Source organism: Halichondria panicea, chromosome 8 (genome assembly GCF_963675165.1).
Source record: "Halichondria panicea chromosome 8, odHalPani1.1, whole genome shotgun sequence".
Taxonomy (NCBI): Eukaryota; Metazoa; Porifera; class Demospongiae; order Suberitida; family Halichondriidae; genus Halichondria; species Halichondria panicea.
Window position 1 is genome coordinate 5,701,299 of NC_087384.1, and position 26,570 is coordinate 5,727,868.

Genomic DNA, 26,570 nt, shown 5'->3' on the forward strand with positions numbered 1-26,570 from the left:
CGTAAAACTTCAATGAATTCTAGTAGATTTCCGTAAAAACTATTCTATGGAATGAGAAGAATGCTGAGTTAGCTAGCACAGTGTGTATTCATTTGCATAGCTCATAGTGTCTGATCTGACAGAGAGCAGAGCTGGTCAAATGGAGGATGGATTCCAAATTCAGTGCTTCACCTGCGGCAACTGGTTTACAAGCACTGATCTCAGAGTGTGCCTTGAGTGAGTTAGATCTAGTACCCTACTTCTTAGAATTAAAGGTGACCCAAAAATAATTACGTTTCCAGGACTACTGTACACAAACGATGAATAAATGTCCACAGGCAAAATATTCAGGTAGTGCATAATTAATTAGAAGGGCGCCTTATTTTGAAGAATTACAGTACACCTCCCCAAATAATGAACACCTCCCTGACTTCTGCACCCGGTACCCATAAATTTTTTTTGTAGCCGCTCATTTGGATAAATATAATGATATATGCACACACAATGTAGTGTTATGATTACAACAAGCATATGTACGTATATATGCTGCAGTGGTTACATCCCGTACATGACCAACTATGAGTACACCTGTCAGAGCTGCGGACCAGAGGAAGGCCTCACCAAGAAGCCAGCCAGTAAGCTCAGTCAATAAGTACGTGATGTTAAAATGGTTTAATGCATTTTGCATGTTTTATAGTCTACACATTTAATACAATGCAATCGAGGCCAGGATGTCATAATTATACTGTAGCCATTAATAAATTGCTATCAAACTCAATCCAACAACTCTCTCCCTCCCTCCCTCTCTCTCCCTCCCTCCCTCCCTCTCTCCCTCTCTCTCCCTCCCTCTCTCCCCCTCCCTCCCTCTCTCTCTGTAGGTTTCATCCAGGTGGGTATCACAGTCTTGGCCAACCTCACCCTCCAACACATGCTATCAGAACCACCACGAAGATTCTTCTCGTTAGACGATGTGAGTACATTATTATACTAATCTCTGTTGGTTGAATCTGCCGCAACTGTTTTAGTGTACCTATGTATGGTGACAGAGTACATGATGATGTTGGGGTTAGAGGTCAAGCTACGTCGATTATAGTTGCTATTATTTTGTTTAGAGCAACGTACTTAATTCTTTAAGTTAATGTTGTATGGCATTTTCCCCACAGGAGATTATACCTTTTGTGTGGGACAACTGGGACAATATCTGCACCAAGAGGAGCAGGGCGGGCAACTGGAAGAACAACTTGGCCTCTAAACTCGTGAGTGCTACGCTTCGTGGTGTGTTAGCTACGTTAATCTCTGTATTACCTTTAGCTACCATAGTAGATGTACATGTATTACAGGACCCGCGTTCATTCAGTAAGTAAATTTCCATGCAATGATTGTGATCTATTTTTAGCCCCACTTAGTAGTACATCATGTAGTCTAGTAATCTTTATAATTATTAACATTTCACATTTCCTTACATGTACAGTTTGTGTAATTATCATGCTAATATTCATCAGCATTGGTAAAATTATGCGAATTTTATTCACCCCCAGGCAAATGAGACGAGGATTTTCTGCGAGAAAAAAGAAGGCTCCAATGAATACGGCCTCGTTGATCAGGTGTGGATTACTGATGATCCTTACCCAGCGTTTGGGTACTATTATGTATTTTCACTTATCTGCTTCATGATCTTTACCTACTAGCAAATAGGCACTCCTACATGAACATGTATTATAAACTCTTCCTCTCAGGATCTCACCAACATCAGTCCTCGGAGATACGAGAGCAAAACTGTGCCGACCAAGGGGGTGGGCTCAAAGATCAAACGGAAAGCCACTGACAATAGTCAAGCTCCAGCGGCAACAAAGAAGTCCAAAGGGTGAGTCAGGGTTACGGTTGGGGTTAGAGTTGAGGCCAGGGTTAGGGTTAGGGTTGGGGTTGGGGTTAGAGTTAGGGTTGGAGTGTGTTGTCATGTACATACACCAGTACTTATACGTATAATTCAGCTACGTGTAGGCACATGTACTTGTCGTCTGTCCATGTATTGAACAAAGAGCGTCCTATTTGACTTGTTAGTACAAGGTACATTACATGTACATCGATCTCTTGTAAACCTATTATGTTCGCTTAAATTTACACACAAACTTCATTGTATCGCTCACTCAAATTAGTGCTTGACATTATTGCTGTGTGCTGTACGTGTGTGTATAGTGTTTGTATATATTCCAGGGATGGAGGTGTGTCCAGTCGAGCAATGTCCCACGGCTATCCACTGGAGCACCCTTACAACAAGGTACATGTACATGTATGAGAAACTTACTTAAATCATACTGATCGTATATAAGTATACGTGTCTAGTAGTTGGGAGTAGTGTACATATTTCACAATGTTTAACAAGCCAGATGATACATTGATATTCTCCTTCGTTATTTGGAGTGAAGCTCCTCCGTCGTTGTTATAAAACAGGGTTCTTGCACGTATTTCCTAGTGAGTGCGTTAATCTCACACACACACACAACCTCCTCACACAGGACGGATATCGGTACATCCTGGCCGAGAAGGATCCTCACGCCACCCTGGAGCTGCAGCCGGAGGACATGGCAGGGCGGCCCATCCCCCCTGAGCTGTATCGATCCTGGTTGTCTACCAAGGTCCTGCTTGCCCTACACGATAGAGGTAATTCTGCTGTAGTTAGTAGTAGTGACCTACCCCTCACCTACAAAATTAATGACTTTTTATGTACTAATTTGACTCCTAACAGCTAGCTACATACTGCACTGCTAGTTCAATCATTTCAATATCGTTACCAGTATGTTATGAAAGTGTACATGTACATGTTGTTTCCAAGTACATGTGTACATGCATGTACATGTTGTTTCCAAGTACATGTGTACATGCATGTACATGTTGTTTCCAAGTACATGTGTACATGGCTTGTGTACATGTGTTTCCAAGTAACTGTGTGTTTCTCTCTGTTTACTGTAGCTCCCCAGTTGAAGATAGCCGAGAACAGACTGACAGTGACAGGAGATAAAGGCTACTGCATGGTCAGAGCCACTCATGGTAAGTCACGTGTATGTCAGTGTGTGCCTGTAGCGTCTTATGCTCATTAACTTGTACATATACATGTGTAGGTGTGTCTGCGGGGACCTGGTTTTACGAGGTATGTACGTAATATATACATGTAACAGTCATTGCTAATGGTTACTAGATTTATAAGTACAGCGGTGAAGTCATTTTTGATAGTCATATTAGTGTATCTAGTGTTATTGGCGTATAATAGTAGTGACTATTGCCTCTCCCACAAGGTGCACATTGATGACCTAGACTCCGTGCCAGACAGTGCTGTCAGGCTGGGCTGGTCACAAGGGTTAGGTGAGCACCTTGAACATATAAACCTATTTCTATCAATGGTGTGTGTGTAGCTGTGGTGGCCGAGTGGTTAAGGCGATGGACTTGAAATCCATTGGGGTCTATCTACCCGCGCAGGTTCGAATCCTGTCCACAGCGACCTTTTTATTCATAGGTTAGCTACGTTAATCTCTGTCAATTTATTGAATTGTGCATTGGTTTACGGAGCTGTCTTAAACTTTAATAGACCTATACCGTATTACTAGAATGTTTTGCAAGCATCAAACATTTGCAAACTTTGCAAGGGTTGATCAATTCACAACAATGAAATCCGCAAAACCTAAATTATTACTAGTAAATACACACGATCCTTGCCAGAACGCGATCGCAAAGGATCAACTTTTCTGCTGTTTGGTTCATTCGCAAAGGTTTTTCACCAGCAAAATATTCTAGTAATTCGGTAACAGCTGACGTTAAGGCGATAGATTCGAAATCTTCTCACACATGTTTAATTCCTGTCCACAGCGATCTTTTATTGTTGTCAGAAATTAATAATTATGCCTCGGTGCGCATGCGCAATCGAAGTATACGGTAGTGTGTTTGTGTGCATGTGTGTGTGTGTGTGTGTGTGTGTGTGTGTGTGTGTGTGTGTGTGTGTGTGTGTGTGTGTAGACTGCTACAGCTGCTCAAGGTCAATGAAGCGCAAGTAAGAGTTTCTATAGGCTTCTAGTCATGTTTTCTTGGATTTTAATTTGTGGATTTACAAAATAATGCTTGGTTCTCGAGTTATGCCTAGTTTTGCTTACTTGGAATGCCAAATGCCATTGCAGCCTTTTCAGAAGAGTGCGTAGCAAATCTTATGAGTGTTGCTACTCTACTTAGTAGTTAGCTCTGCACTAGAACGCTAGCTATTGGTAGCTGCAAGCGTGAAAAGAGAGCTGCAAGGCTCTGCTGATGCAGCCATTAATTTTAGACTTGAACTTTTGATCGATAATTATTTGAGTTTCCTTGTGATTCTGGATCAGCAAAATTAATGATGTTCATCATAATGCTAATAGCTACTACATTGTACATGTAGCTTTGTGTTTATGTATAGCTTAGACACCTCCACCGAGGCATCAGCACCCGCGGTGCTTTCATTATGCATGTGGTGGTTATTAGGCCTGGTGTACTCTACATTGTATATAGTGCAACAGCTGTGGTGGCCGAGTGGTTAAGGCGATGGACTTGAAATCCATTGGGGTCTTCCCGCGCAGGTTCGAATCCTGTCCACAACGACCTTTTTTTAACAGATTGAATTGAGTTTACAATCATTGGTGTAAGTTTTCGTAGGGAAAGTGCTGTTTGCTTAACGTAATATTGATCTACATGTATAACAACTGTGGTGGCAGAGTGATTAAAAGGTGGTTGACTCGAAATCCATTGGAGGGAGGTCTTCCCGCACAGGTTCAAATCCTGTCTAAAGCGATGTTTTATTCAATTAATCATGGTATGTATGGAACTTTCTTTCAAAATTTATGTTGATCTGTAACAGCTGTGGTGGCCGAGTGGTTAAGGCGATGGACTCGAAATCTATTGGGGTCTCCCCGCACAGGTTCAAATCCTGTCCACAGCGACCTTTTTTGTTAGGGCTTGGTAAATTGCTGTACCGTACAGCGATAATTTGTGGGTAAAAATTTGTTTACCTCAAACGTGGTGATTTTCATAAGTTTTGCTTTACTTCATTGTCTGCACTGCATTGCATGCATTCCGGTAAACTACGCTAAGTTTTCGTAGGGAAAATGTTCGTGGAGGTTAGCCAGCCTGCCCACGAAAATAACGAATATTTTACCCCACAAAAATTACCCACTATACATACAGTACAGAGTACATGTACAACAGCTGTGGTGGCCGAGTGGTTAAGGCGATGGACTTGAAATCCATTGGGGTCTACCCGCGCAGGTTCGAATCCTGTCCACAGCGACAAATTCATATTTTAATTTTGGTCATTTTTACTTGTTGAATCCGGGAGCTTTCTTTAAAAAAAGTTATGTGATCACTTAAAGCAGCTGTGGTGGCCGAGTGGTTAAGGCGATGGACTCGAAATCCATTGGGGTCTCCCCGCACAGGTTCAAATCCTGTCCACAGCGATCTTTTTTCCTTTAAAAAGTAGTGATTGTTAGGCCTGGTCCATTGCTAATGTATGTGTTTTGTAACAGCTGTGGTGGCCGAGTGGTTAAGGCGATGGACTTGAAATCCATTGGGGTCTACCCGCGCAGGTTCGAATCCTGTCCACAGCGAATTTTTTTTTTGCTCACATTTTGCACAATCGGTTCATGGATGCTTTTTTCTAGACTAGACATAATTATCATTGTACTCACTGACCCCATTCATGCACAGGTAACTTACAGGCCCCTTGTGGTTATGACAAACTAAGCTACTCATGGAGGTCGAAGTATGGAACGAGGTTTCACCAGAGTAAAGGAAAGCATTACAGGTATAGTATAGTACAATTTATGTCCATAGTTTCATGGTGGTTTTTACCTAAGGAGCAGTGGTTACTCATAATTATTTTTGGACTCATCTACAGCTTTTACATAGGGTGATCTTTACCCATTGTGACTATTAACTGTTATTGTTGTGCTGCTTTGTTTTAGTGATGCTTTTACAACTGGAGACACACTAGGATTCCTGATACACCTGCCTAGGAAAGGATATACTGGTAAGCATTTTAAAATTTAAATGCAAGCATATGTGAAATATTGCTAACACCTGCAAGCGCACTGCCAATCCTTAAAGAGGGAGAGAGGGATTGGAAACGGGAGTAGCGTCATTGAATTTGCAGTATGGCACCAGAGAACTTTTGTACAGTTGCGTAATACACGGATGAATTATGATCACTGCCCCCCTAAAACGTCATTCTCATGCCCCCTATGTACCTAGAATGCTTCTAATATAGCTAAGATTGTGCAACTCATCGATGTACTGTGTCTCATGTGTCAGTTAGAAGTGCAAGTTTTAGTGCAAATGTGTTGCAGACATTACTATCTAGCCTAGATTTTACTCAACATTACATAGCCTCGATTAAACCCCGGATATAATTTGAGGTAACTTCCGTTTCTCCAATCCCTCTCCCTCTTTAATATGGTGCAAACTTTGTGCAATGGCTCTTACAAAAGATCACAGAGACTACTACACCAATTACTTGTATTTCCATTTCACACATTTAGTGTCTTTGCTCACATTGATCTAGCCTCCTTCACAAGGCCTAAACAATTAGGCCTGCTACTGACTGCTTGCGCATGCGCAAAATTATTAATATTCCCGTAATGTTTCCCATTAAACTGAATTTTTACCCGAATTATATCCTGAATAACATATACAGACAAAGAATACTCTTCATAAAGTCAGACACAGAGCTATATAGCTAGCTAGCTAGAGACAGAGCTGTATTGGTTACAGCAGCAATTTCTTTCTGATAGAGTCGACTTTCACCAAGGTTAGTGTCAGATGGGCGTGGCCTATCCATATAGGCTATTGTCAGCCTTCCCCTCCGTTCAGAGGATTGTTATCCACACTGTTGCAGGCTGTGAGTCCTTTGTTAACATAGTAGGCTAAGGGTAGCTATTAGAATGCTATCACACGGGCTACAATCACACTTCTATCCACTTTCTTCAATCCACTTCCGTTCGTTGTGACGTCATTGTTTTACTGAGCAAAATACAATGGTATCCGAATTACCCACTTTCTGGGTAATAGGTGGCGCATGCGCAAACAGTCGATACCAGGCCCTCTCTTAGCGGCCTGGAATCGAGGCTAACATTGATCATGTTACTACGTGTAAGAACTTTTTGTTTTGTTTGCTTATAAAATGTTGGGAATTGGAGACCACAAACACAAGGGCATCCCACTAAAGTAGGTGGGTCACCCAGGGGTGGCCTGTCTCCCCTCAAAAATTACATCACGTTAAAATTCGTGGGATCCCGCGTCACTGGGATCTGTTATTTTCCTTACTCATTAGTTTAAGGCAAAGAGCAATTCTCATCAGGCGCCTTTTATAGGCACATGCAGTTGCTAGTATGTGTGGTTTCCCATGTATGCGAGTGTGAATATTGTTTATTTACGCGGTTTACCGGAATGTCTTTATCTCTGTGCAGGTCAACAGTTGCCATCAGATCACAAAGACAAGGTACAGGCTGTATGCTTCATTTGTGTTGCTGTATATATATGGACTGTGGCCTACCTACATACATGTGTATATAGCTACTACTGGATAGTTTTCAGCACATATATTTCTTTCTTAGGCACTTATAAAGTTCAAGAATTTCTTCTACTTTGAGGAGAAAGATGACCTAGTGGAAGAGTTTGAAAAGGTGAGTGTGGAGGTCTCTGTTGAAGTTGTGTGACTACTGTTCTCATCTGCAGGGCCTGAAGACCTTACCTGGAAGTTATGTAAGTGTAATTAACTACATGTATAAAATGATGTGTGTACACTTCCAAATGATTGGTGCACTGTATTGAATGCTGGTTCCCATTCTGTATGTACATGTAGATCACCTTCTACAAGAATGGAGAGCCCCAAGTAAGTGAACTATGTAACTGTACGACTACTGTATGCCATTTGGTGCCACAATTGAGATACCCCATATTTTTAACAGTATGTGTGCACATGCATGTAAGCTAGTGTAGTGTATATAGTCATAATTATTCAGTGAAACCCCTTATAATGTATAACAGACAGCACCTTTTGGAAACAAATTAAGGTCAATGAAGAGTATCATTTAGAAATGGGAGGTTTCTAATTTGTACACAGACTTGTTCATTTCCTAGATGTAGCCTTTACAATGTATAACGCAGTTGGGGGCCCGGCGTTAGGAGGGATTCTACTGTAGTGTGCTACAGTTAATATCATTGCCTGTAGGGAACTGCCTGGAGCGATCTGTTTGCTGGTGTGTACTACCCCGCCCTCTCTCTATACAAGGGAGTCACTGTGAGTATATACAGTACTGTGTGTGTAGCACTGCATGACTGCACGTTACGTGTGTCTGTCTCTGTGCAAAGGTAACTGCCAACTTTGGACCAGACTTCAAGTGCCCACCCAAAGATGTCAAGTATAATTCGGTGAGTCCACAATTAACCTACATATACACTACAGTACTGAGACTCTGAGACTCAGAGTGCACGCTATTATTTGTTGTATGTTGTAAGTATTGCCTGAGCAGGCGAATACATTATTAAGCAAATGAACTGCTTTTACCTTTTGACATTCCATGTACCCGTATAGTATATATACCAGTACATGTACTTATGACTTTCCTTAACGGCATGCACTATTTTCATAATTATTGAATTCAATTATTTATATTATTCTACTGTGTGCCTTTTCTACAGCTATCTGAGTCTGCCGAAATAACGGTCATCGACCAGATAATAGCTGAGATGCTGTTTCATGTTGAGAACATTCTAGACAGAGACTCTCCTCCTTTCAATAACTGAACTTAGTTACGGTATATACATGTAACTAACTTACACATTATTATTCACTTCTCGTGTGCTTATTATTTACTTGATTGTTGTACTAGCTATTCTCAACATTCTCATTCTCAAAAGGTTCTGAATAATATTTTACTTTCCTGCACACCGTACCTATAGCGTATTAAACCTCTGGAAACAACTATTCATTCAGATTATAAGGCAAATAAGTTAGAAAATAAAAACGTATAAAAACATACAGCATTCAACTGTGTTAAATCACTGTTTCTTTTGCTTTTGTGGTTTGTAGTCTCTCTCCATTTCTCTGAGGATGCAATAACAGATAGATGTCGGTACAATGAGCCACACCAGGTTACAGCCCACAAAGATGGCCCAGAAATACTTGAGCTTGATGTAACTATCGAATGTGGGGGGCCAAATGAAATCCTGCAATAAACGAAACGTATTAGATTGTGTAGAGACAGCTACAAATCGCCTCATGTGTATGCAATTATATAGGCTATAGGGCAATATTACAACAGACAGTAATTTTATTAACACGTACCCTATAGCTATATAAATTATATACAGATACGGCTTTTAAGTAATGGTCGAATGAAAGCACCACAGGTGCTATGCCTCAGCCATGATTGTTGTTAAAACGATTGATGCCAAAAGTTCAAGTGTAAAATGAATGGCTGCATCAGCAGAGCCTTGCAGCTCTCTTCTCACTCTTGCAGCTACCAATATAGCTAGCGTTCTAGTGCAGAGCTAACTACTAAGTAGAGTAGCAACACTCGGTGAACAAGTTTTGCTACTGACTCTTCTGAAAATGCTGCAATGGCATTCCAAGCAAGCAAAACTAGGCATAACTCGAGAACGAAGCATTATTTTGCAAATCCACAAAGAAAACATGACTAGAAGCGTATAGAAACTCTTACTTGCATTTGATTGATCCTTGAACAGCTGTAGCAGTCTACACACGCACAGACAGACAGACACACTACCGTATAGTAATACCTCGCTTGCACATGCGCACCGAGGCATAACTATGAGAACATTTTAGCTGGCTGAGCAAACAGATTGACCATGCATCAGCATAAAGTGCATACTGTGGTTAATCGTGGAGATCAGTGAATGTACTCACATGTGTTGGTAGGTGAATGAACCCCATTTGCCACTCAGGGCCCAAGTAGAGAATGCATCCCATCATCTGGAAGCCAGATACCAGGAGACCACACACATGTCGGTACCACTTCCCCTGCACACAGCCTTTGTACCTGTTGTAATAAATGCACACCCATAAGAATTAAGTCGCAGCTGTGTAAACCAGTTATAATGCATGCGTTTTTGTTCCCTGAAATGTCACACTTTCATGCATGTTCAAGACCTAGCTCAGCATGCCCACGCTCATTTTCACCCTTCTACCACCCTTCTACCACCCTTCTACCCTCACGCGACTTCCCGATACAGGCTCTCCTTTTTCCTAACTCTACGTCTATTTCTTTCTTTATTCCTCCAATTAATACCGTATTTTATCTCATTGTGTAAGGTTTGCCACGATATTTGTGACAACTAACAGCATGCGGTTACCGCAAGATCATTGATAGTGACGTATCACTAGAAAACTCTACGTATCACATGCAGTATACTGATGTCACAAAAACCGCAGCCAATTAGAATCTTATCTGATAGGCTGACTGTGCAACACGAGTCTCAACACGGAGTTTGACCAGTCTACTGTTCGCCTGCAACAGTGACGGCTTGCTAGTCTACCTTGATGAGAAATCAAAATGTCCAAAACTTTCTTAGCTATGCTAGCTTCTTTAGCTCTGACAGCCACCCTATAGAGGTAGGCTATGTTGTGTACGTATCTCCAATAACTCCTACTCTTCTCATTAAGGATACTAGTACCTAGCTATGAGATGTTCATCTAGCCTTGTTTTTGAAGCTTGATCTTGGCATCTTCATCGCCGTATTTGCAGTTCTCTCACTAAAAGTGGCATGATGTCATCACCATTATTTTTTGTGATAAATTTTTAACATTGAACTTTATTTTAGATCACTTTGATGTAGCATAAAGTGTATGTTGCAACAGTGTTAAATGTTGGTATGGAGAGCCTGACCCTGGCCTTAATGCGAAGAGTCTATACACGTAGCCTCTACACAGGCTCTCCTTTTTCTTTTTTTCTGTTCTTTATCACAATCGTTCCACGAGTCTCAACACGGAGTTTGACCAGTCTACTGTTCGCCTGCAACAGTGATGGCTTGTGAGTCTCATGACAACATATACTCTATCTTTTGAGAACCTAGACAGCTACTCTTACCTTGTTTTAAGTCCGCCGTATTTGTTGCCAAAAATATTGTATAATAGTTGCAGCTAGCTAAGCGCAAGCAAACACATTTACTCATGACGTCACTTGCAATAAAGATTATGAATCTCATTAACACTGCATAATCTATATTAAATGTTGGCAATGAATAAAATCAGTGCTTGACCCAGGCCTTAACTGCGTAGAGGATCTATTATTGTTATATGCACGTGGACTACATAATGGATAATGGGCCTCATTATCAATGAAAGAATGAGCTCACCAGAAAAAACAGAGAGGCAGCATAACGACGAACTCCACGTTGGAGATCCAGGTGACAGTGGGGTCATCTAAGGGCCAGTACCGAGTGTCCATGATGGCATATTCATCAGTCAGATAGTTGGGGCCACGTCCAAGGGCTCCTACAATGCTGTTCACATACAACAATAATTATAACTAGACCTACAATTGAAAAGGAATCTTTAAAACTCGACGTAGGCCTGTGTCATACAAAATGATGTGAATGACGCTGAAGGAGAGCTATAGCTAGCTATACATGTAAACTGTCAAGCTAACCTGTACAATCACTGCAAACATAATGTCACTGAATCAGTATAGACTCACTAGTCCATAGGGTGGAATATGACAGCATTAGACAGAGCCCATATTGACTGGAACCCTGAGGGCAGCCCACAGTAGAGGCAGAGCACTAGCAGTACCACTGGAACCAGGTTGAGAGGGTCATCCCAGCCTTCACTGATAATGCCAGTGTAGTTGAGGTCTCTGTCGAATTTGCTCAATGCTGCTAAGTTAGGATAGATCAAATGTGACTCAGACATGACTAATATAAATGCTTCTTTCTGGCTGGAGACTGGAGGTTAGAAGCTGAATACTTGACATACGTTGTGCGCATGTGCAAAATGACTGACGGGATCAGGTGATGTGAATCACCTCACTTGCACCAGTAGCCCCAGAGGAGGCTGGAACCACTTGACTTAGCTAATTAAGGTCACTAATTCAAACTTCTCTTGCAGACTGCTTCAAGCCTAGTTTTTAGTGTCTATCAGTTTAAAACGTCTTGCTCTTGTACTAGCCTCGGTATCATGAGCGGCTTGTTATCGAGGTCACTGCATAGCTGGCTTTGAGACTTGTATCTCTGCTTCTGAGCAAAATTGGCGAAAATAAATTTTGACCCCCCCTGAAAAATAACGTTTTAAACTGATAGACACTAAAAACTAGGCTTGAAGTAGTCTGCAAGAGAATTTTGGATAAATCCAATTAGTGACCTTAATTAGCTAAGGTCAAGTGGTTCCAGCCTCCTCTGCAGTAGCCCCATAATCTCATTGTTACATATCTCTTTAGTGCAAGCAGGAGCCCTTATTTAGGATTCTTATTTATGTGCTCCTGCTTGCACTAAAGAGATATAATTATAACAATGTGCATGTAGATATAGACTATGACACAGTATAAAGTCAATCAATGAATCAGTCATCTTCAGAGATTCTATAATCTCTTAGGGACGCCTTTGAACAATCTTCATCTCCTAGTTTCTTTTGCTGCATGCATAAAATGCAAGTTACAAGAACGTCACGGTCAGGTTCAACCCTAGCACACTTAACCGTTCCCCATAGCATTGCAGTACTTTGAGCTGCAGGTCAGAATGCTGTCTGAACACATTCTGTGGGTATGTATGACAGTTACGTGTGTCTGTCTCTGTGCAAAGGTAACTGCCAACTTTGGACCAGACTTCAAGTCCACAATTAACCTGTCAAGTATAATTCGGTGAGTCCACAATTAACTTATACATGCACACTACATACTGAGACTCAGAGTGTCGGCTATTATTTCTACTGTGTGTCTTTTCTACAGCTGTCTGAGTCTGCCGAAATAATTCTCATCATCACGAGAATATTCTAGACATGCAGAGACTCTCCTCCTTTCAATAACTGAACTTAGTTATACATGTAACTAACTTGCACATAATAATTTCACTTGATTGTTGTCAATATTCTCATTCTCAAAAGGTTCTGAATAATATTTTACTTTCCTACACACCATAATGAAACAATCATTCTATAAGGGCAAATAAGTTAGAAAATAAGATCACTCTAAAACGTACAGCGTTCGACTGTAAGTTCTTAATACTAAAATCACTGTTTCTTTTGCTTTTGTGGTTTGTAGTCTCTCTCTATTTCTTTGAGGATGCAATAACAGATGGATGTCGGTACAATGAGCCACACTAGGTTACAGCCCACAAAAATGGCCCAGAAATACTTGAGCTTGATGTAACTGTCGAATGTAGGGGGCCAAACATAGTCCTGCAATGGGGCAAGTTTATCAGTTGATATCATGCGTAGCTGTGTGCTGTATTGTTGCCTTTTGACCTCTGAGATCAAAGAAATAGCAGTGCCAGTATAATTATGGCATGTTGCACTGTAGCCTCGGTCCCAGGCCGATTTTTTTTAATAGAATGTTGGCGGCCTAGCTAGAGACAACTCGGCTGGAAACGAGGCTAGTTGCACTGGTGCAAAGTGACCTTTTGTGACCTAAGACCACCCTCCACCCAATACCGCAAATCATTGCTTTTATAGTGACACTGAATGAGACATTTGTGGTACCTGTGGTAAATGTACTACATGCATGGTTTCGATGCACTTACTGTGTAAATTCAAGCTATCAAAACAAATCGTATCTATATGCAGCAAGTAGTTTCTATGTTCTATGCTGGTTCCTATAATTATGCAAAAAATGGTTTTCAAGGCAACAAATTAGTTATTACATGGCAATTCGTGCCACAAGCAGTTTATTGGCCCTTGTAGTAGATCTCGGGCCTTTCTCATAGCCATGTAATAACTATTACATAGGGAAAATCAAGATTATCATACAGACAGTAATTAATACATAACCTATATAATGGCTTGGGTTAGGGTATTGTGATCACTCATGAATATTCATGATTTTAATTCTGTCAGCTTTTTCTCTCTTGGAGGTTCAAAGAAGTCTGCTGTACTTATATTGTATGATTATCAACTCTATTGCTATTGTTTTGTGTAAGAACGCCATGATTATGAAGATGCATGAATGAGAAAAGTGGGCATCAAAACCGCAAGTATATAGACTATTTTTTGCGTCAATTTATAAGAGCAGTAAGTACTTTCAGCAAGCTTTATATGTAGCTAAGTACCTTCCAGAGGGCCAGACGAAGAGATATCGTTGTAAAACTTCATACGGGCGAGTAAAAGCTAAGAGTAGACGGTAAGTATCTAAAAATACGCTTGATCTTCTGATAAACAGGAGGCTAGCTCCAACCAGATTGACTTTTTTCAAAATTTCTCTTCGTCTGGCCCTGCCCCTACCTTTCTTTAATTGGATAGAGCCCTCAGTTGAAGACTTCCGGGTTTATCCATGCTAAAAATTGACGCAAGAAAACTCCAGTACAACTTGTCTGATGCTACACTAAAAACATAGCGATAATGATATTCATACTCCATAAATATCGCGGGGGCGAAACACAATACCCTAACCTTAAGTAAGGGTCAAACTACCATAACATTTTAGCTGGCTGAGCAAACAGACTGACCATGAGCAGAAAGCACGTACTGTGGTTAATCGTGGAGATCAGTGAATGTACTCACATGTGTTGGTAGGTGAATGAACCCCATTTGCCACTCAGGGCCAAAGTAGAGGAGGGTTCCCATCATCTGGAAGCCAGATGCCAGAAGACCACACACATGTCGGTATGACTTTCCCTGCACACAGCCTTTGTACCTATTGTGTGTATGCATACGTATTACCCATAAGGAATGCATTTAATGATTAAGTCACAGCTGTGTAAACCATGCGTTTTTGTTCCTGAAATTTCACACTTTCATGCATGTTCAAGACTAGTCTCATGAATCAGCCGCCGTTCTTTTGGAACCACCGTCTGAGCACTCTTGTCATGAAGTCATTTCAAAATGGAATGTTGATTGCTCACAAAACCAATGGAATGTAATTAAATCGTGATCTTACGCCCACACATATTTCCTAATTGTTATACAAATCGCCAAGCGAAGGCATCTCTCTCTACTTGTGTTTTGCTGTGGTGCTAAATCTGTGCCCAAGGACCCCTGCTTGCCTTGCTTATGCTTCGTAGCAGCTTCTATGTATGAAGTGTTTACCATGCGTAATGCATGCGTAATGATTATCCAAATGCGTTGAGCAAAGTGCAGTTCTTTGCTGCCTCCAAGTTCATCACCTGACTGGACTTCTGCAATTTGATTGGTCAAGACGGAATTCCGTCTTGGCACATAAAACGATGACAAGAGTGCTCAGACGGTGGTTCCAAAAGAACGGCGGCTGATTCATGAGACTAGTTCAAGACCCAGACCAGGGTACAGGTATTTACACCACTAGACTATTAGGTCGCCAGTTAGAGGAGAGAGAAGAGTACTTGACGTAGACGCTTGAATTGAGTAATGAGCTAGACTGCTTGGGTTGCTCTAGTATATGCATTGTAACGTCATAGCCAGCTGCATTTTTAGCTACAAAAAATAATGTTGTACAGTGCACGTGTAGATCTACATAATTAATGTTATTGTTGTATGCACGTAGACTACATAATGGGTAATGGGCCTCGAAAGAATGAGCTCACCAGAAAAAGCAGAGAGGAAGCATGACGACCAGCTCCACATTGGAGATCCAGGTGACAGAGGGGTCATTCAAGGGCCAGTATCGAGCGTCTAGGATGGCATACTCATCAGTCAGATACTTGGGGCCACGACCAAGGGCTCCTACAATGCTGTGCACATACAACAATTATATCCCGTTGATATGCTGTTGCTATGTGCAATATGCAGCATAATGCACTGTCTCTCATATTCTGCACTGTCCTTGATTCTTAACTCCACTAACTGCTCCTTCCATTCTCACTCGGGATGCATGACGTATATTGCACTCAGCCCTCGTGCTTCTGTGCAATATACACCATACAATCCCTCGTGCCCATGTTATAACTATTATATAACTAGACCTATGTATAAATGAAGAATTGTAACAAAGAATCGAAAAGGAATTGTTAAAACTCGACGTAGGCCTGTGTCATACAAAATGATGCGAATGACGCTGAAGGAGAGCTATAGCTAGCTATACATGTAAACTGTCAAGCTAACCTGTACAATCACTGCAAACATAATGTCACTGAATCAGTATAGACTCACTAGTCCATAGGGTGGAATATGACAGCATTAGACAGAGCCCATATTGACTGGAACCCTGAGGGTAGACCGCAGTAGAGGCAGAGCACTAGCAGTACCACTGGAACCAGGTTGAGAGGGTCATCCCAGCCTTCAGTGACAATGCCAGTGTAGTTGAGGTCTCTGTCGAAATTGCTCAATGCTGCTAAGTTAGGATAGATCAAATGTGACTCAGACATGACTGCTGAGACTAAATTTTTAGCCTTGTTCCCAGGCCTTTAATACTTTTTCTTAGTTCAGCTAGAGAACAGGGCGTACAAATAATACTGTATTTTATCTTATTGAACGATATATATAGTATTTTATCTTATTGAACGATTGTGATGAAAAAGGAGAGCCTGTGTAAAGAGGCTAATAGCATTGTGCGCATGTGAGCAAAATGGCATCACCTCCCTCTGCTAGCCTCGTTCCTAGCCTTGTCTCGTTCCCAGCCTCGTTGTCTCTAGCTAGGCCGAGTATTTTTCAACTTCGTTCTATTGGACTGAGGCTAAACCTTTGCAAGCTCAATATAGTATGATGTACATGTATAAAGTCAATCAATGAATCAGTCATCTTCAAACATCATTTCAACTAGGGACGCCTTTGAACAATCTTCATCTCCTAGTTTCTTTTGCTGCATGCATAAAATGGAACGAATCAAGTTACAAGAACATTCAAATCATAGCACATTTACCGTTCCCCATAGCATCAGAGTAGGTACGCCTTTGAGCTGCAGGTCAGGATGCTGTCTAAACACATTCTGTGGGTCTTTCCACCTACATCATAGGTAAATAACATTACAGGGCATTATGTATATATATGTGATAAATAGTATGGCTAAGAGTGCAATATGGGATTAATAGCACGAGTAACAAGCAATGGCAAGGATACTAATTGCACGCGGCGTAGCCGAGTGCTATTAACCTTGCCAGTGCTTGTTATGAGTGCTATTAATCCCTTGTATTGCACGAGTAGACATACTATTGATTGTTAATCGTTTGGAAGCAGTTTTAAGGACATTTTTAGCAGCAGTTTCAGTAAAAAAATTAGCCGCGGCCGTTATTCGGACGCCAAGGCAGTAATCACTGTACGAATTACAGTGAATAATAGGACAACATACGATTACCTCAAAAACAGTGAAAACAATAGTTATTATTGATCAACTGTTTTGAGTTTGGAAGGTCCAATCATTCTTCCAAACTCAATTTTATATAGACGTACAAACTACTATTTATAAACACTTACGAGTCTCTGTTTCCTACGATGCATTTGATGAACACCCCACTGACGCCTGGTTTCTCCAGGACCTTCTCCACTATAGGCTCAGCTGTGTGTGTGTGTGTGTGTGTGTGTGTGTGGGTGTGTGTGTGTGGGTGTGTGTGTGGGTGGGTGGGTGGGTAGGTGTGTGTGTGTGTGTGCGAGCTCCAATGAATCTACAAAAGAGCATGTACAATTTCTGATAACAACGTAAACTAAATATGTGCTATACTCAATTGCACCATAGATTGAAGAGTTAGATTGCACACACCTTTCACACAGTCAGGACACCAGCTCTCTCCTGTTGCTTTGTCTCTGTCTCCACAAAAGAACAGGTAGATCTTGTCTGCCTTGCTCTTCCATTCACCCACCTTGGCTAGCAGCTCTTCTAAGCAGCTCACAGTTAATCTCTCTATCGGCATTGTAACACTTCGATCGATCGTGCATGTATAGAGTTGGTACAGGGTCGACTCAATAGCTTGCTCAAACTGATCTGAGGATTACAACAAAGAGGGGAGGGGCTCCTTTAGTAAGTTTCCTGCAAAAGCTATTTTTAGAAACATTGCCAATTGACTTATAAGCCTCAACCAAAAGCTGCAACAAAGCAAGCCAGCAAGATAGTGCAAGAGTACTTCAAGATGTCTCTAAAACATGTCAAATGTGTGACTGTGGGAGATGGCACGGTGGGGAAGACATGCATGATGATAGCCCATGTTAACAACACTTTTCCTGGAGAGTACATCCCTACAGTGTAAGTACATGAGCTCTATAGTTTGTAGTTTTATACACAAGTGTACATAGTGACTATGATGTACCAATTTTGGGAGTTAGAACTTCATCGATCCTGTCTCTCGGTTAGAATTGTTCTTGATAAAAACCGCTGTGTACGTTAAAGCTATGAATTTATTTGTAGTAATAGCCAGCTCTGAGCTGTCTTCCAGCCAGTGGTAATGAATAATCAATAATCTAATGTTTCGCCTGTATTTAACTTTCCAGAGCAAATAAAGTAAGTCAAGCAAATTATTATACCAAAAGGTCAAGATTTAGGAGTTTGTTTTGTGCAACTTTATCTATTGATTGGTCACAAATGTAGTACATGTGGGCATACCCAATATACGCATAGCTTCTCTTCATGGGCATGCATGGGTACATTTGTAAGATTAACATTTGGTATGTATGGGTTATGGACACCGAACTGAAATACTAGTATAGCTAGCTGGGTTATGATGCTTATGATGCTGAGCTGTGATTAGTTAAAGTTTTTGTTTTGTGCTCATCAACAACTTGGTCAAACTGTGTGCCACCTAAAGTTCTTTCTATCAGTGGCAATGCACAAGAATAACTTTTCAGATAAGCATACACGCTAACTAAATTATATTCGCATAACGATTGGAGTTCCTATCGGAGATTGAAAGTTGTAATCACTTGGAAAGTTGACCCGAGGGGCGATATAAATAGTAAGTACTCCTCACTTAGACCTTAGGTCTAAGGTGTGCTCACAACTGCTGTCTGAGGATCAATCCCTCGCATACCTAACTCACCTGCCCACCCATGAACCAATTAGTCAGATCTTTAAGGTATTCTCAGAACATAATGTATACAGTTGAAGAGTTGCATATTGAGCATTCCATTGAGATAGGTGCAAGTAACATTAGCAGTTGCCTCAGGTATATACATGAGTACATATTGTGTTAAGCAGTGTTTAGTAACTTATCTCTCGATGTTTTGCTCCCACTGAAAAGTGTATCCCCCAAGACATTTGTATCGATGTTGATTCCCGAAAACATTAATTTGTATAGCGCAGTGTACACAAAATAAGAAAAGTGGAGCACATGCACACACACACCACATGACAATGAATTGTTCACGATTCCTCTACATGTAAGCATACAATAAATGCAGACAATGAAGTGGTATGTTCATTGTTGGACCACCCTTGCGATAATAAATTATCCCCAAGCTAATCACGTAATTAACCATCTATTAGTCTGTCACATACAAGTGGCCCTAAGAAACCAGTAATTTGAGCGTACCCTAAAATTCTTAGAACTGTATTTAGCAATGCACACCAAATCTCACCTTTGAATGGTACATTGGAACAGGAACAGGTTCCCAATGATCTATAGACTATAAAACAACCTTCCCAGTCACTAACTAAGGTGTTGGGTTGTTACAAACAGTTTCCTAGTACAAAACTTACCATATCATCCTTACTTTGTATACACACACTGCAGTGTAGTGCACGGAAGCGTAATTATTGCTTGCATAATAGCTAAATGTGTAGTGACAGAAGTACATGTAAACAACGTCAGCAGCTTTAGGCATTTAAAGTAATCCTCTAACGTTATCGTGTGTGTATGTGTGTATACTCCTGAAAACACAACACATACACCTTTTAGTAACACTCACCCACATACAAGTATACCCACCTACTCACTTACCCACCACGCACATACACACACACAGCTTCGACAACTACTCAGAAAACATGTGCCTCAACGGCCGGTTCGTCTCACTCAACCTCTGGGACACAGCAGGCCAAGAGGACTACGACCGACTGAGACCGCTCTCCTACCCTCAAACTGATGTATTTCTGGCTTGTTTCTCACTTATTAGCCCCACTTCTTTCGAGCACATAGAACAAAAGTGGTACCCAGAGATACAGCATCATTGTCTGGGGGTACCAATTATTTTAGTGGGAAACAAGCTCGATTTAAGGGACGACCCCGCAATCATTCAGACTCTAGCAGAGCAGAAGCTGCAACCTGTCTCAAAGAACCAAGGGCTGGATATGGCTAAGAGAATAAATGCTGTTAAGTACATGGAGTGCTCAGCAAAGACGCAAAGAGGACTTAAAGAAGTTTTTACGACAGCCGCAGAAGTAGTTGTATTCCCAGAACTGTACAGAGCATCGGGGAAGTCTAAAAAGAAGTTTTTCTGCGCACTATTGTAATGAGTGTTTAGCACTATTTATATAGTGTTTAGTGACGTTTGTTTTTCAGTTGTTGCTCAAAAGATTCAGCACACACTCAAGCATTATCATTCTTTTTGCTAACAAAATATCCACATGTTTTCCGCAAAGCATTAATCTTGTAACATTTTGTGTTTTGGTTTTTTTCACTATAGAGGTATACATGACATTATGTATTATAGACAATTATGTGTATGACTTATTGTGCTATTACATATAATACATAAAAACAATGTTATGGTGTTTACATCGGCAGACAACCATCCTCGTCGTTAGAGAGAGTGGTGCTAACATGTTGCCACAACTACAAAACCACAACCTAATGTACACATACCAATACTTGACTCATTGGCAGTCTCAACACAGAGCTACATAGATGGGTATTATACGTAGCTATGGGTGAGCCAAGAAATAGCATAGCTTGTGTCCATGTTTGGACCCCCCACATAGGTGGGATGTGTGTATATGAACAAGCCAAAGCACTCAATTAACACTTTTGGCTCGGCTAAAATTAGAACAGTGACCAAGCACCCATTTTTGTTTACATATCAATTCAGCCTAGTGCAGCTATAGACACCATATTACATGCAGGAGCATCTCAATAATGAAGAATGCACCTTCAGCAATAAAATACATGCATGCACAGTAATCGGCTGTGATTTGCTGAGCTAGCTATAGGTTGTTTGTGTAATAATTGTAGAGTCATCGTACACATGCATACACACATTATAATTATAGACACATTAACAGGAAGGGTACATTCAAATTACCTATACATCACCGACAAAAATTTACCTAGGACACTACTAGGAAAAGCACAGGACATCCTAGTTGAGCAGTACAACCACACAACTCCAGTGCTGGCTTCATGGACTGTCCACCATTGGCTTCTGTGTTCAAACATGACCAATCCACTCATGGAAGATGATCTAAACATAGCTAGACAAGACAATATCATGCATTAATTAGGCTACCACATTGTACGTAAGACCTCTCTATTGTGGTCACCCTCTACATTAATACAGCCATATAGCATGCACATGTGTACATGTAAGTACATCCTAAACGCCATTAACAGGCCTGCATGTACAGTGCACATTACTTGTCACAGATCTTAATTATGGCAGAAGCAAATTAATGATAGATGACTGTTCATGTACGATTGATAGGTTCAGTTTTCAGTGCTAGTTTAGTGGTGTGCGTAAGAGAGTCACATGACCTGTACCTTTACTCTGATTGGACTCTCTGGCTCATTGGTGACGTGCTTTGACTTCACGTCCCGTTGACCCATCTTGGGAACGTTCTAGGTTGAGTGTCTCTTTAGGCCTCGAGGTACCCATGTTCATTCTTGGTACATGTTTACTGTGTGATGGATCAAGTTTCCGTTTTTTCACAGTCAACTCAGGTGGAGACTCAAAACGCACACGTTTCCGAGGCCCCCTTACCCGAGAGGGAGATGCTTCACTTTGTGATGATAAAACGCCTTTTGGAGTACCTCCCTGTACAAAATGTTTATCTGCCAACTCTCCTTTCATAGCAGCGGGTGTTTTCCTCATTTCAAAACTTGCAGAGTTAATCTTAAGAGGGGGTGGTTGGTATTCGTCCGATGAGTTGGAGCCACTCAAACTGCTCATTTCTTCGTCGTCTGACGTTTCCCGAGTTTTAGCACACAAAATACGTCTACGACTCTTCCGTGGCCATTCCTCTAACAACTCAACAATATCTTCATCGCCTGTTCTTGGCTCTGTCTTCACTGAGTTAGTTTTCAGTCTTGTCATCATTGTTTTTGTTATTCTCTCACTGGCAGGAATCTCATTCAAATCTTCTTCGCATTCGTTATCAATTAAAGTTTCATTCAAGTCCTCGCTGCTAACAATGGAAGAGCTCTCATCGGGACTGTCTAAAATTTGGGGATCCTGAAATGCTTCCATAACCGCTCTTACCATCTCTAACTCGTGAAGCTTTTTGTTTTCCACGTAACCGTCATAACGCCTGTATATATAGAAACAAAAAGCAGACTGAGGGTTGACCACCAAGCATGCTAAATATTATGTACAAAGCTAGAAATACATTGACTAACTAATGCCTGTACCTATCAGGAAGAGGGCTCACTAGACATATACAGTGATACTGCATTGATTTTTCCGATAAAAAAAGTCTATAGTAAGTGCACCCTTGGGCAGACCAACGTGGCTGTATTAAATGTGGCTGTACTAAAAAGGTCGCCTGTTTTGGAAATACATGCTACTGTAACAGCGTCTTAATTTGGGGCCTATTAACCTGGCTGTATTATTAGAAGGTGGACCTGTTTTATAGGGTGACAGCTAGGTTTCAGTGTATAGACACAAGTTCTTGAAATCTACCTCAAACACATCATACAAGACATATGGTTGCACGTACTGGTCATAGAAGGCCTTAGAGATCTTCACAAGGTTAAGCTGAGCATTGGCCACCATTGCGTTGAACTGAGAGCGAGAGTCTTCTATACGGCCAACTTTTCTGTAAATAAGGACACAAATCAATCAACACGGCATCTATATGTACACTGTATACATGCATGCGAATATTGATACTAAAACCCTTATCATATTCGTATATCTATAAGAGTTCAACTGCACTCAAACCTCAAAATGGAGCAACAATAGCCTACTATCAGAGGAGGTCCGACATGCGTGCACGAATCACTACAAGTGCTAGTGTATTGGTCTGACGTTATCACGTGACCGCAATGACATCAATGTACTAAACTTGTAGTGATTTGTGCACGCATGTTGGGCCTCGTCTGGTCTACTGTATGTACTGCAGTATTTCTACGTAGAGTCGGCAGAGTCTATACATACAATTAATGACACATTTACGCCGCTTACTTCATATTAATTCCTCACACACCACCATGACCAACCACACCTACCCTGTTTTCTGCATCTCCTCCCAGTGGTCGGCCATCAACTCCTCCACCTGCTTCCCTAGGGCATACGGGAACTCCACCCCCAGTTCTCCCCTGACACTATCTGTAACGCTTGTCTCCTGAGCCGGAGGTATAAAGGTCATGACCTCTGGACCCCTCTCCCACCAGTGCGGGGCTGGCTGAATGATTGAAGGTGACTGTGAAATAGAGAAAAGCATCATTAGAAAAAGCAAAATTGAACATTGTTTTGTTGTGTGATTCTCACCAAGGAGCGCACACCGTGATTCCATTCCTCTGATTGGTCAGTTAAGTTTTCCGAACTCAGTTTAACATCAGGTTCAATTGTTTCCTCCGAGGCTAGCTCTCCGGGGTCGTCAGTATATAGCTCAGTGTGTTTGTTGGACCTATTTGGTGAGAAGGTTACCTACAGCTTGAGCAATAGTAGTAATTTAGTCGGAAATGAAGAACAAAATAATATCGAAAAATAGCTCAATTTTAATGGGGCTAGCATTACCCTCACCTTCCTTTCACCCACAGGTTGTAATTACATATTCTCTGCTTTGCCAGTGATGGACGAGTTGCCTCATCATAGAAGACGGACGTCACAACGTTTATGATTTCAAGTTGAGAGAAATCTGAAAAAGAGTAAGAATTAACTCAAATTCATAAAAACATTGTATGCACACATACAATGCAGAATCAGTATAACTATACAAGACAACTTTCTGAGACCCTGTTGGATTCCAGTGTTGTTTGTTGTGGCAAAAATTGTGTGATCGAGTAAAATTAATTGAGTGTGCAGGCCAAAAACGTGCTGCAAGATCGTTTTATAGTACCTCGAGTATATGCCCTGACAACGATCTACCGTCTTTCTTCAAGTTACAGTATCACCCTATTAAATAGAAGCGCCAAGTTCAAACATAACTACTTAGCGCTAATTAATTGTTGGTGGGGCTTAGAAAATTATAAATCGAACGTACAGATCTATTATATAGCGTCACGGATCACGGAACAGCTACTATAATAATCCTATGAAAAGCACCACTCTTAAAATAATTGTAAGCATCTGTGTCAGATTATGTTCTTCTGTCTCACCGGCACTATTAAGCTCCTCGACATTGTCTTCAAAGTAGTCCACTACAAGTGACTTATTATTTTTCTTCCCATCTGTTTTGACACTATGGTTTAATTCGTGCTCTCTCTCTAGATCTCCTGGATCCTGGCCTTCATCGGCCTCTAGCTCCAGCTTCAATGCCATGTTTGCATGTGTGAAAGTAGATTCATAGATGGTATAATTATGGTCTAATTAGCCTCTTGGGGGCGTGCCTGCAATGCTCTTTGTCTCCAGTTTGACACACATAATTAAGAGATCGACGCCCATATCTTTAATGTGGTAACCTGCTAGAGAAACATTTGCAGACTAACTAGACTCTGTTTAGGTGAGCTATACTATAAGACTTCTAAAAGAGGGTGGGGCTCAAGCTAACTCAGTAATAAAATTCTCTTTCTCTCTCCACAGAGCTCCTGCATTATGGCTGGCCTCGCCACGACTATGACTGTGGAGAGCCTGAGAGAAGGGAACTGGTTTCGCTGTTCCGACGGCTGGCCACTGGAACCACTCGATACGCTCCATCTCCTCTTCCCCAATCAAGGACGAGATACAGTCGGTGACAATGTTTGCTTCATCCCAAGGCATTTAACTTTTTCGCCACTTCGTAATCTCCTCCCAAATCAGACCGACTTCTTTACTCCTGACGATTTTGTCGACTGCTGCGTGGCCCTGTTTTATATGTGCATCCTTGTGACTGTGGGTATGATTGTCGTTAAGTTTGTGTGGGAAAAAATTGATTCGAGATTTGCTGACATTACCCCAAACCACAAAAAATGGTATGTGGTCGCTAATCTGTTCAAAGCATTCTTTTTGGGATGCATGGCATTTAGTTCAAAGTATTGGATTGGTTCATACAATGGTCTTGTTTTTGATAAATTTGCTGGGCTTGAAGTGAAGCGAACTGGAGTATTGTACCTTGTAACAGATTTGGTTGCGCTATACATGGTTCCAAAGCTCCCAACGAGTACCATTCTCCATCACGTTTCCACGACTGTTTTAATCATGACGGTGACAACACTCGACATAACTCGTAATGGTTGGAGTGGACTTCTTGGTGTGACGAAAATGTCCCTTCTTTACGGCATCTTCAGCTCTGTTTCTTTCTGTGTAAATGCTTACCTTGCCTTCAGAGTGGTCTACCCCAAAGCAAAATGGATGCCTGCACTGGTGCACCTAAGTCTGTGGCCATACATTTTAATGTGTGCAGCCAACTGGACGATGCACGCTGTGTGGCTGGTGAGATTGATTGTGACACTGGACTTATCGATATCACCTGTGCTCTACTTGCTGGCTATAGCAGCAATGGTTCATGATGACATCGTGCTTATCAAATGGCTGTGGAGGAGAAACTCCCCTATGGCATCGACTCAAGATTACTCTCAGAAAGGACTAAAAAAAACTGAATAGAACTTTAATATGATATATATACATGATATATACATGTAGTTAGATTTTGGGCTTTATGCTAATACCTGAAGAAACTATATACTGAAATCTTCCCACTGTGTAATGTCTTTATGGTGATGGGACTCGGAGACCACATGATCTCCCATTTTATTATAATTATCCAGCCAAACAAGACACCCCTGATGCTATATAATTAGCCATTTATAATCTGATGAGGAGCAAGAAAAAAATAATGGGTGGGGCTGATGCTCCTACCGCCCTCGCAGGTCACGCCGCCCTCAGTACCCCCAGCCTAGCGGCGTTGATCGGCCCGAGGTAGCGTGATGTATTTTGGTCATGCGCGATGTGTAAGTCCATTGATTAATATAAACACAATCATTTCCTGTTATTCCTGTTTTGCTTGGTGAAAGTATACTCGCAGTAGAGACTCTTATCCAGCTAGATGTTATACAAGAAACTATGGCTGGTATAAGGTCAATCTACACATCTGCCACCAATAGTAGATCTACTACACCTTGGTACATCTGCCCCAATGGAGAGGTTATGGAACCATTGGACCTTATTCACACAGCCTTCCCAAACAAAGGCAGAGACATTGCAGGAGATAACATTTGTTTTATTCCAC

General features: G+C 41.3%; 6 protein-coding genes, 1 long non-coding RNA gene and 7 other non-coding genes across 16 annotated transcripts; 9 read left to right on the forward strand and 5 right to left on the reverse strand.

Annotated features, from left to right (window-relative positions):
• The first annotated feature begins 9 nt into the window (after window positions 1–9).
• Window positions 10–8,930, forward strand: LOC135340331 (set1/Ash2 histone methyltransferase complex subunit ASH2-like). The gene is made up of 20 exons (XM_064536650.1): window positions 10–216; window positions 532–614; window positions 858–949; window positions 1,143–1,235; window positions 1,518–1,583; window positions 1,716–1,843; window positions 2,194–2,257; window positions 2,496–2,640; window positions 2,950–3,027; window positions 3,099–3,127; window positions 3,273–3,339; window positions 5,695–5,791; window positions 5,952–6,016; window positions 7,452–7,483; window positions 7,599–7,667; window positions 7,720–7,746; window positions 7,847–7,876; window positions 8,216–8,284; window positions 8,356–8,415; window positions 8,686–8,930. The coding sequence occupies exons 1-20, from the start codon at window positions 140–142 to the stop codon at window positions 8,788–8,790; spliced, it is 1,476 nt and encodes a 491-aa protein (XP_064392720.1). The 5' UTR covers window positions 10–139; the 3' UTR covers window positions 8,791–8,930.
• Trnas-uga (transfer RNA serine (anticodon UGA)) lies at window positions 3,389–3,474 on the forward strand. The gene has a single exon. It is a non-coding gene; the product is annotated as a tRNA-Ser (tRNA).
• Window positions 4,511–4,592, forward strand: Trnas-uga (transfer RNA serine (anticodon UGA)). The gene has a single exon. It is a non-coding gene; the product is annotated as a tRNA-Ser (tRNA).
• Window positions 4,849–4,930, forward strand: Trnas-cga (transfer RNA serine (anticodon CGA)). Its single transcript has one exon. It is a non-coding gene; the product is annotated as a tRNA-Ser (tRNA).
• On the forward strand, window positions 5,196–5,277 carry Trnas-uga (transfer RNA serine (anticodon UGA)). The gene has a single exon. It is a non-coding gene; the product is annotated as a tRNA-Ser (tRNA).
• Window positions 5,363–5,444, forward strand: Trnas-cga (transfer RNA serine (anticodon CGA)). Its single transcript has one exon. It is a non-coding gene; the product is annotated as a tRNA-Ser (tRNA).
• Trnas-uga (transfer RNA serine (anticodon UGA)) lies at window positions 5,513–5,594 on the forward strand. The gene has a single exon. It is a non-coding gene; the product is annotated as a tRNA-Ser (tRNA).
• LOC135340576 (U12 minor spliceosomal RNA) lies at window positions 7,171–7,325 on the reverse strand. Its single transcript, XR_010396413.1, has one exon. It is a non-coding gene; the product is annotated as a U12 minor spliceosomal RNA (small nuclear RNA).
• A 65-nt stretch (window positions 8,931–8,995) lies between the features above and the next one.
• On the reverse strand, window positions 8,996–12,231 carry LOC135340335 (uncharacterized). Its single transcript, XM_064536655.1, has 4 exons — window positions 11,703–12,231; window positions 11,362–11,508; window positions 9,914–10,046; window positions 8,996–9,213 (listed from the first exon to the last, which is right to left on the reverse strand). The coding sequence occupies exons 1-4, from the start codon at window positions 11,915–11,917 to the stop codon at window positions 9,046–9,048; spliced, it is 663 nt and encodes a 220-aa protein (XP_064392725.1). The 5' UTR covers window positions 11,918–12,231; the 3' UTR covers window positions 8,996–9,045.
• A 282-nt stretch (window positions 12,232–12,513) lies between these two features.
• LOC135340333 (uncharacterized) lies at window positions 12,514–16,637 on the reverse strand. 3 transcript variants are annotated; one of them, XM_064536652.1, is made up of 4 exons: window positions 16,277–16,637; window positions 15,712–15,858; window positions 14,714–14,846; window positions 12,514–12,843 (listed from the first exon to the last, which is right to left on the reverse strand). In XM_064536652.1, exons 1-4 carry the CDS (start codon window positions 16,489–16,491, stop codon window positions 12,655–12,657), a joined length of 684 nt encoding a protein of 227 aa, XP_064392722.1. In that variant the 5' UTR covers window positions 16,492–16,637; the 3' UTR covers window positions 12,514–12,654. The 3 variants fall into 3 exon arrangements, with proteins under 3 accessions (XP_064392722.1, XP_064392723.1, XP_064392724.1); XM_064536653.1 differs by lacking the exon at window positions 12,514–12,843 and adding an exon at window positions 13,075–13,396; XM_064536654.1 differs by lacking the exon at window positions 12,514–12,843 and adding an exon at window positions 13,446–13,931.
• Window positions 16,638–16,770: 133 nt separating this feature from the next.
• LOC135340337 (thioredoxin domain-containing protein 17-like) lies at window positions 16,771–18,031 on the reverse strand. The gene is made up of 4 exons (XM_064536657.1): window positions 17,820–18,031; window positions 17,537–17,618; window positions 16,986–17,067; window positions 16,771–16,925 (listed from the first exon to the last, which is right to left on the reverse strand). Exons 1-4 carry the CDS (start codon window positions 17,968–17,970, stop codon window positions 16,857–16,859), a joined length of 384 nt encoding a protein of 127 aa, XP_064392727.1. The 5' UTR covers window positions 17,971–18,031; the 3' UTR covers window positions 16,771–16,856.
• Window positions 18,032–18,098: 67 nt separating this feature from the next.
• On the forward strand, window positions 18,099–20,768 carry LOC135340336 (ras-related C3 botulinum toxin substrate 1-like). The gene is made up of 2 exons (XM_064536656.1): window positions 18,099–18,299; window positions 20,015–20,768. The coding sequence occupies exons 1-2, from the start codon at window positions 18,187–18,189 to the stop codon at window positions 20,499–20,501; spliced, it is 600 nt and encodes a 199-aa protein (XP_064392726.1). The 5' UTR covers window positions 18,099–18,186; the 3' UTR covers window positions 20,502–20,768.
• Window positions 20,769–21,585: 817 nt separating this feature from the next.
• On the reverse strand, window positions 21,586–24,729 carry LOC135340332 (uncharacterized). The gene is made up of 6 exons (XM_064536651.1): window positions 24,523–24,729; window positions 23,948–24,062; window positions 23,693–23,831; window positions 23,431–23,624; window positions 22,920–23,018; window positions 21,586–22,511 (listed from the first exon to the last, which is right to left on the reverse strand). Exons 1-6 carry the CDS (start codon window positions 24,683–24,685, stop codon window positions 21,770–21,772), a joined length of 1,452 nt encoding a protein of 483 aa, XP_064392721.1. The 5' UTR covers window positions 24,686–24,729; the 3' UTR covers window positions 21,586–21,769.
• Window positions 24,730–24,748: 19 nt separating this feature from the next.
• Window positions 24,749–26,119, forward strand: LOC135340338 (uncharacterized). Its single transcript, XR_010396312.1, has 2 exons — window positions 24,749–24,866; window positions 24,947–26,119. It is a non-coding gene; the product is annotated as an uncharacterized LOC135340338 (long non-coding RNA).
• Window positions 26,120–26,570: the final 451 nt, after the last annotated feature.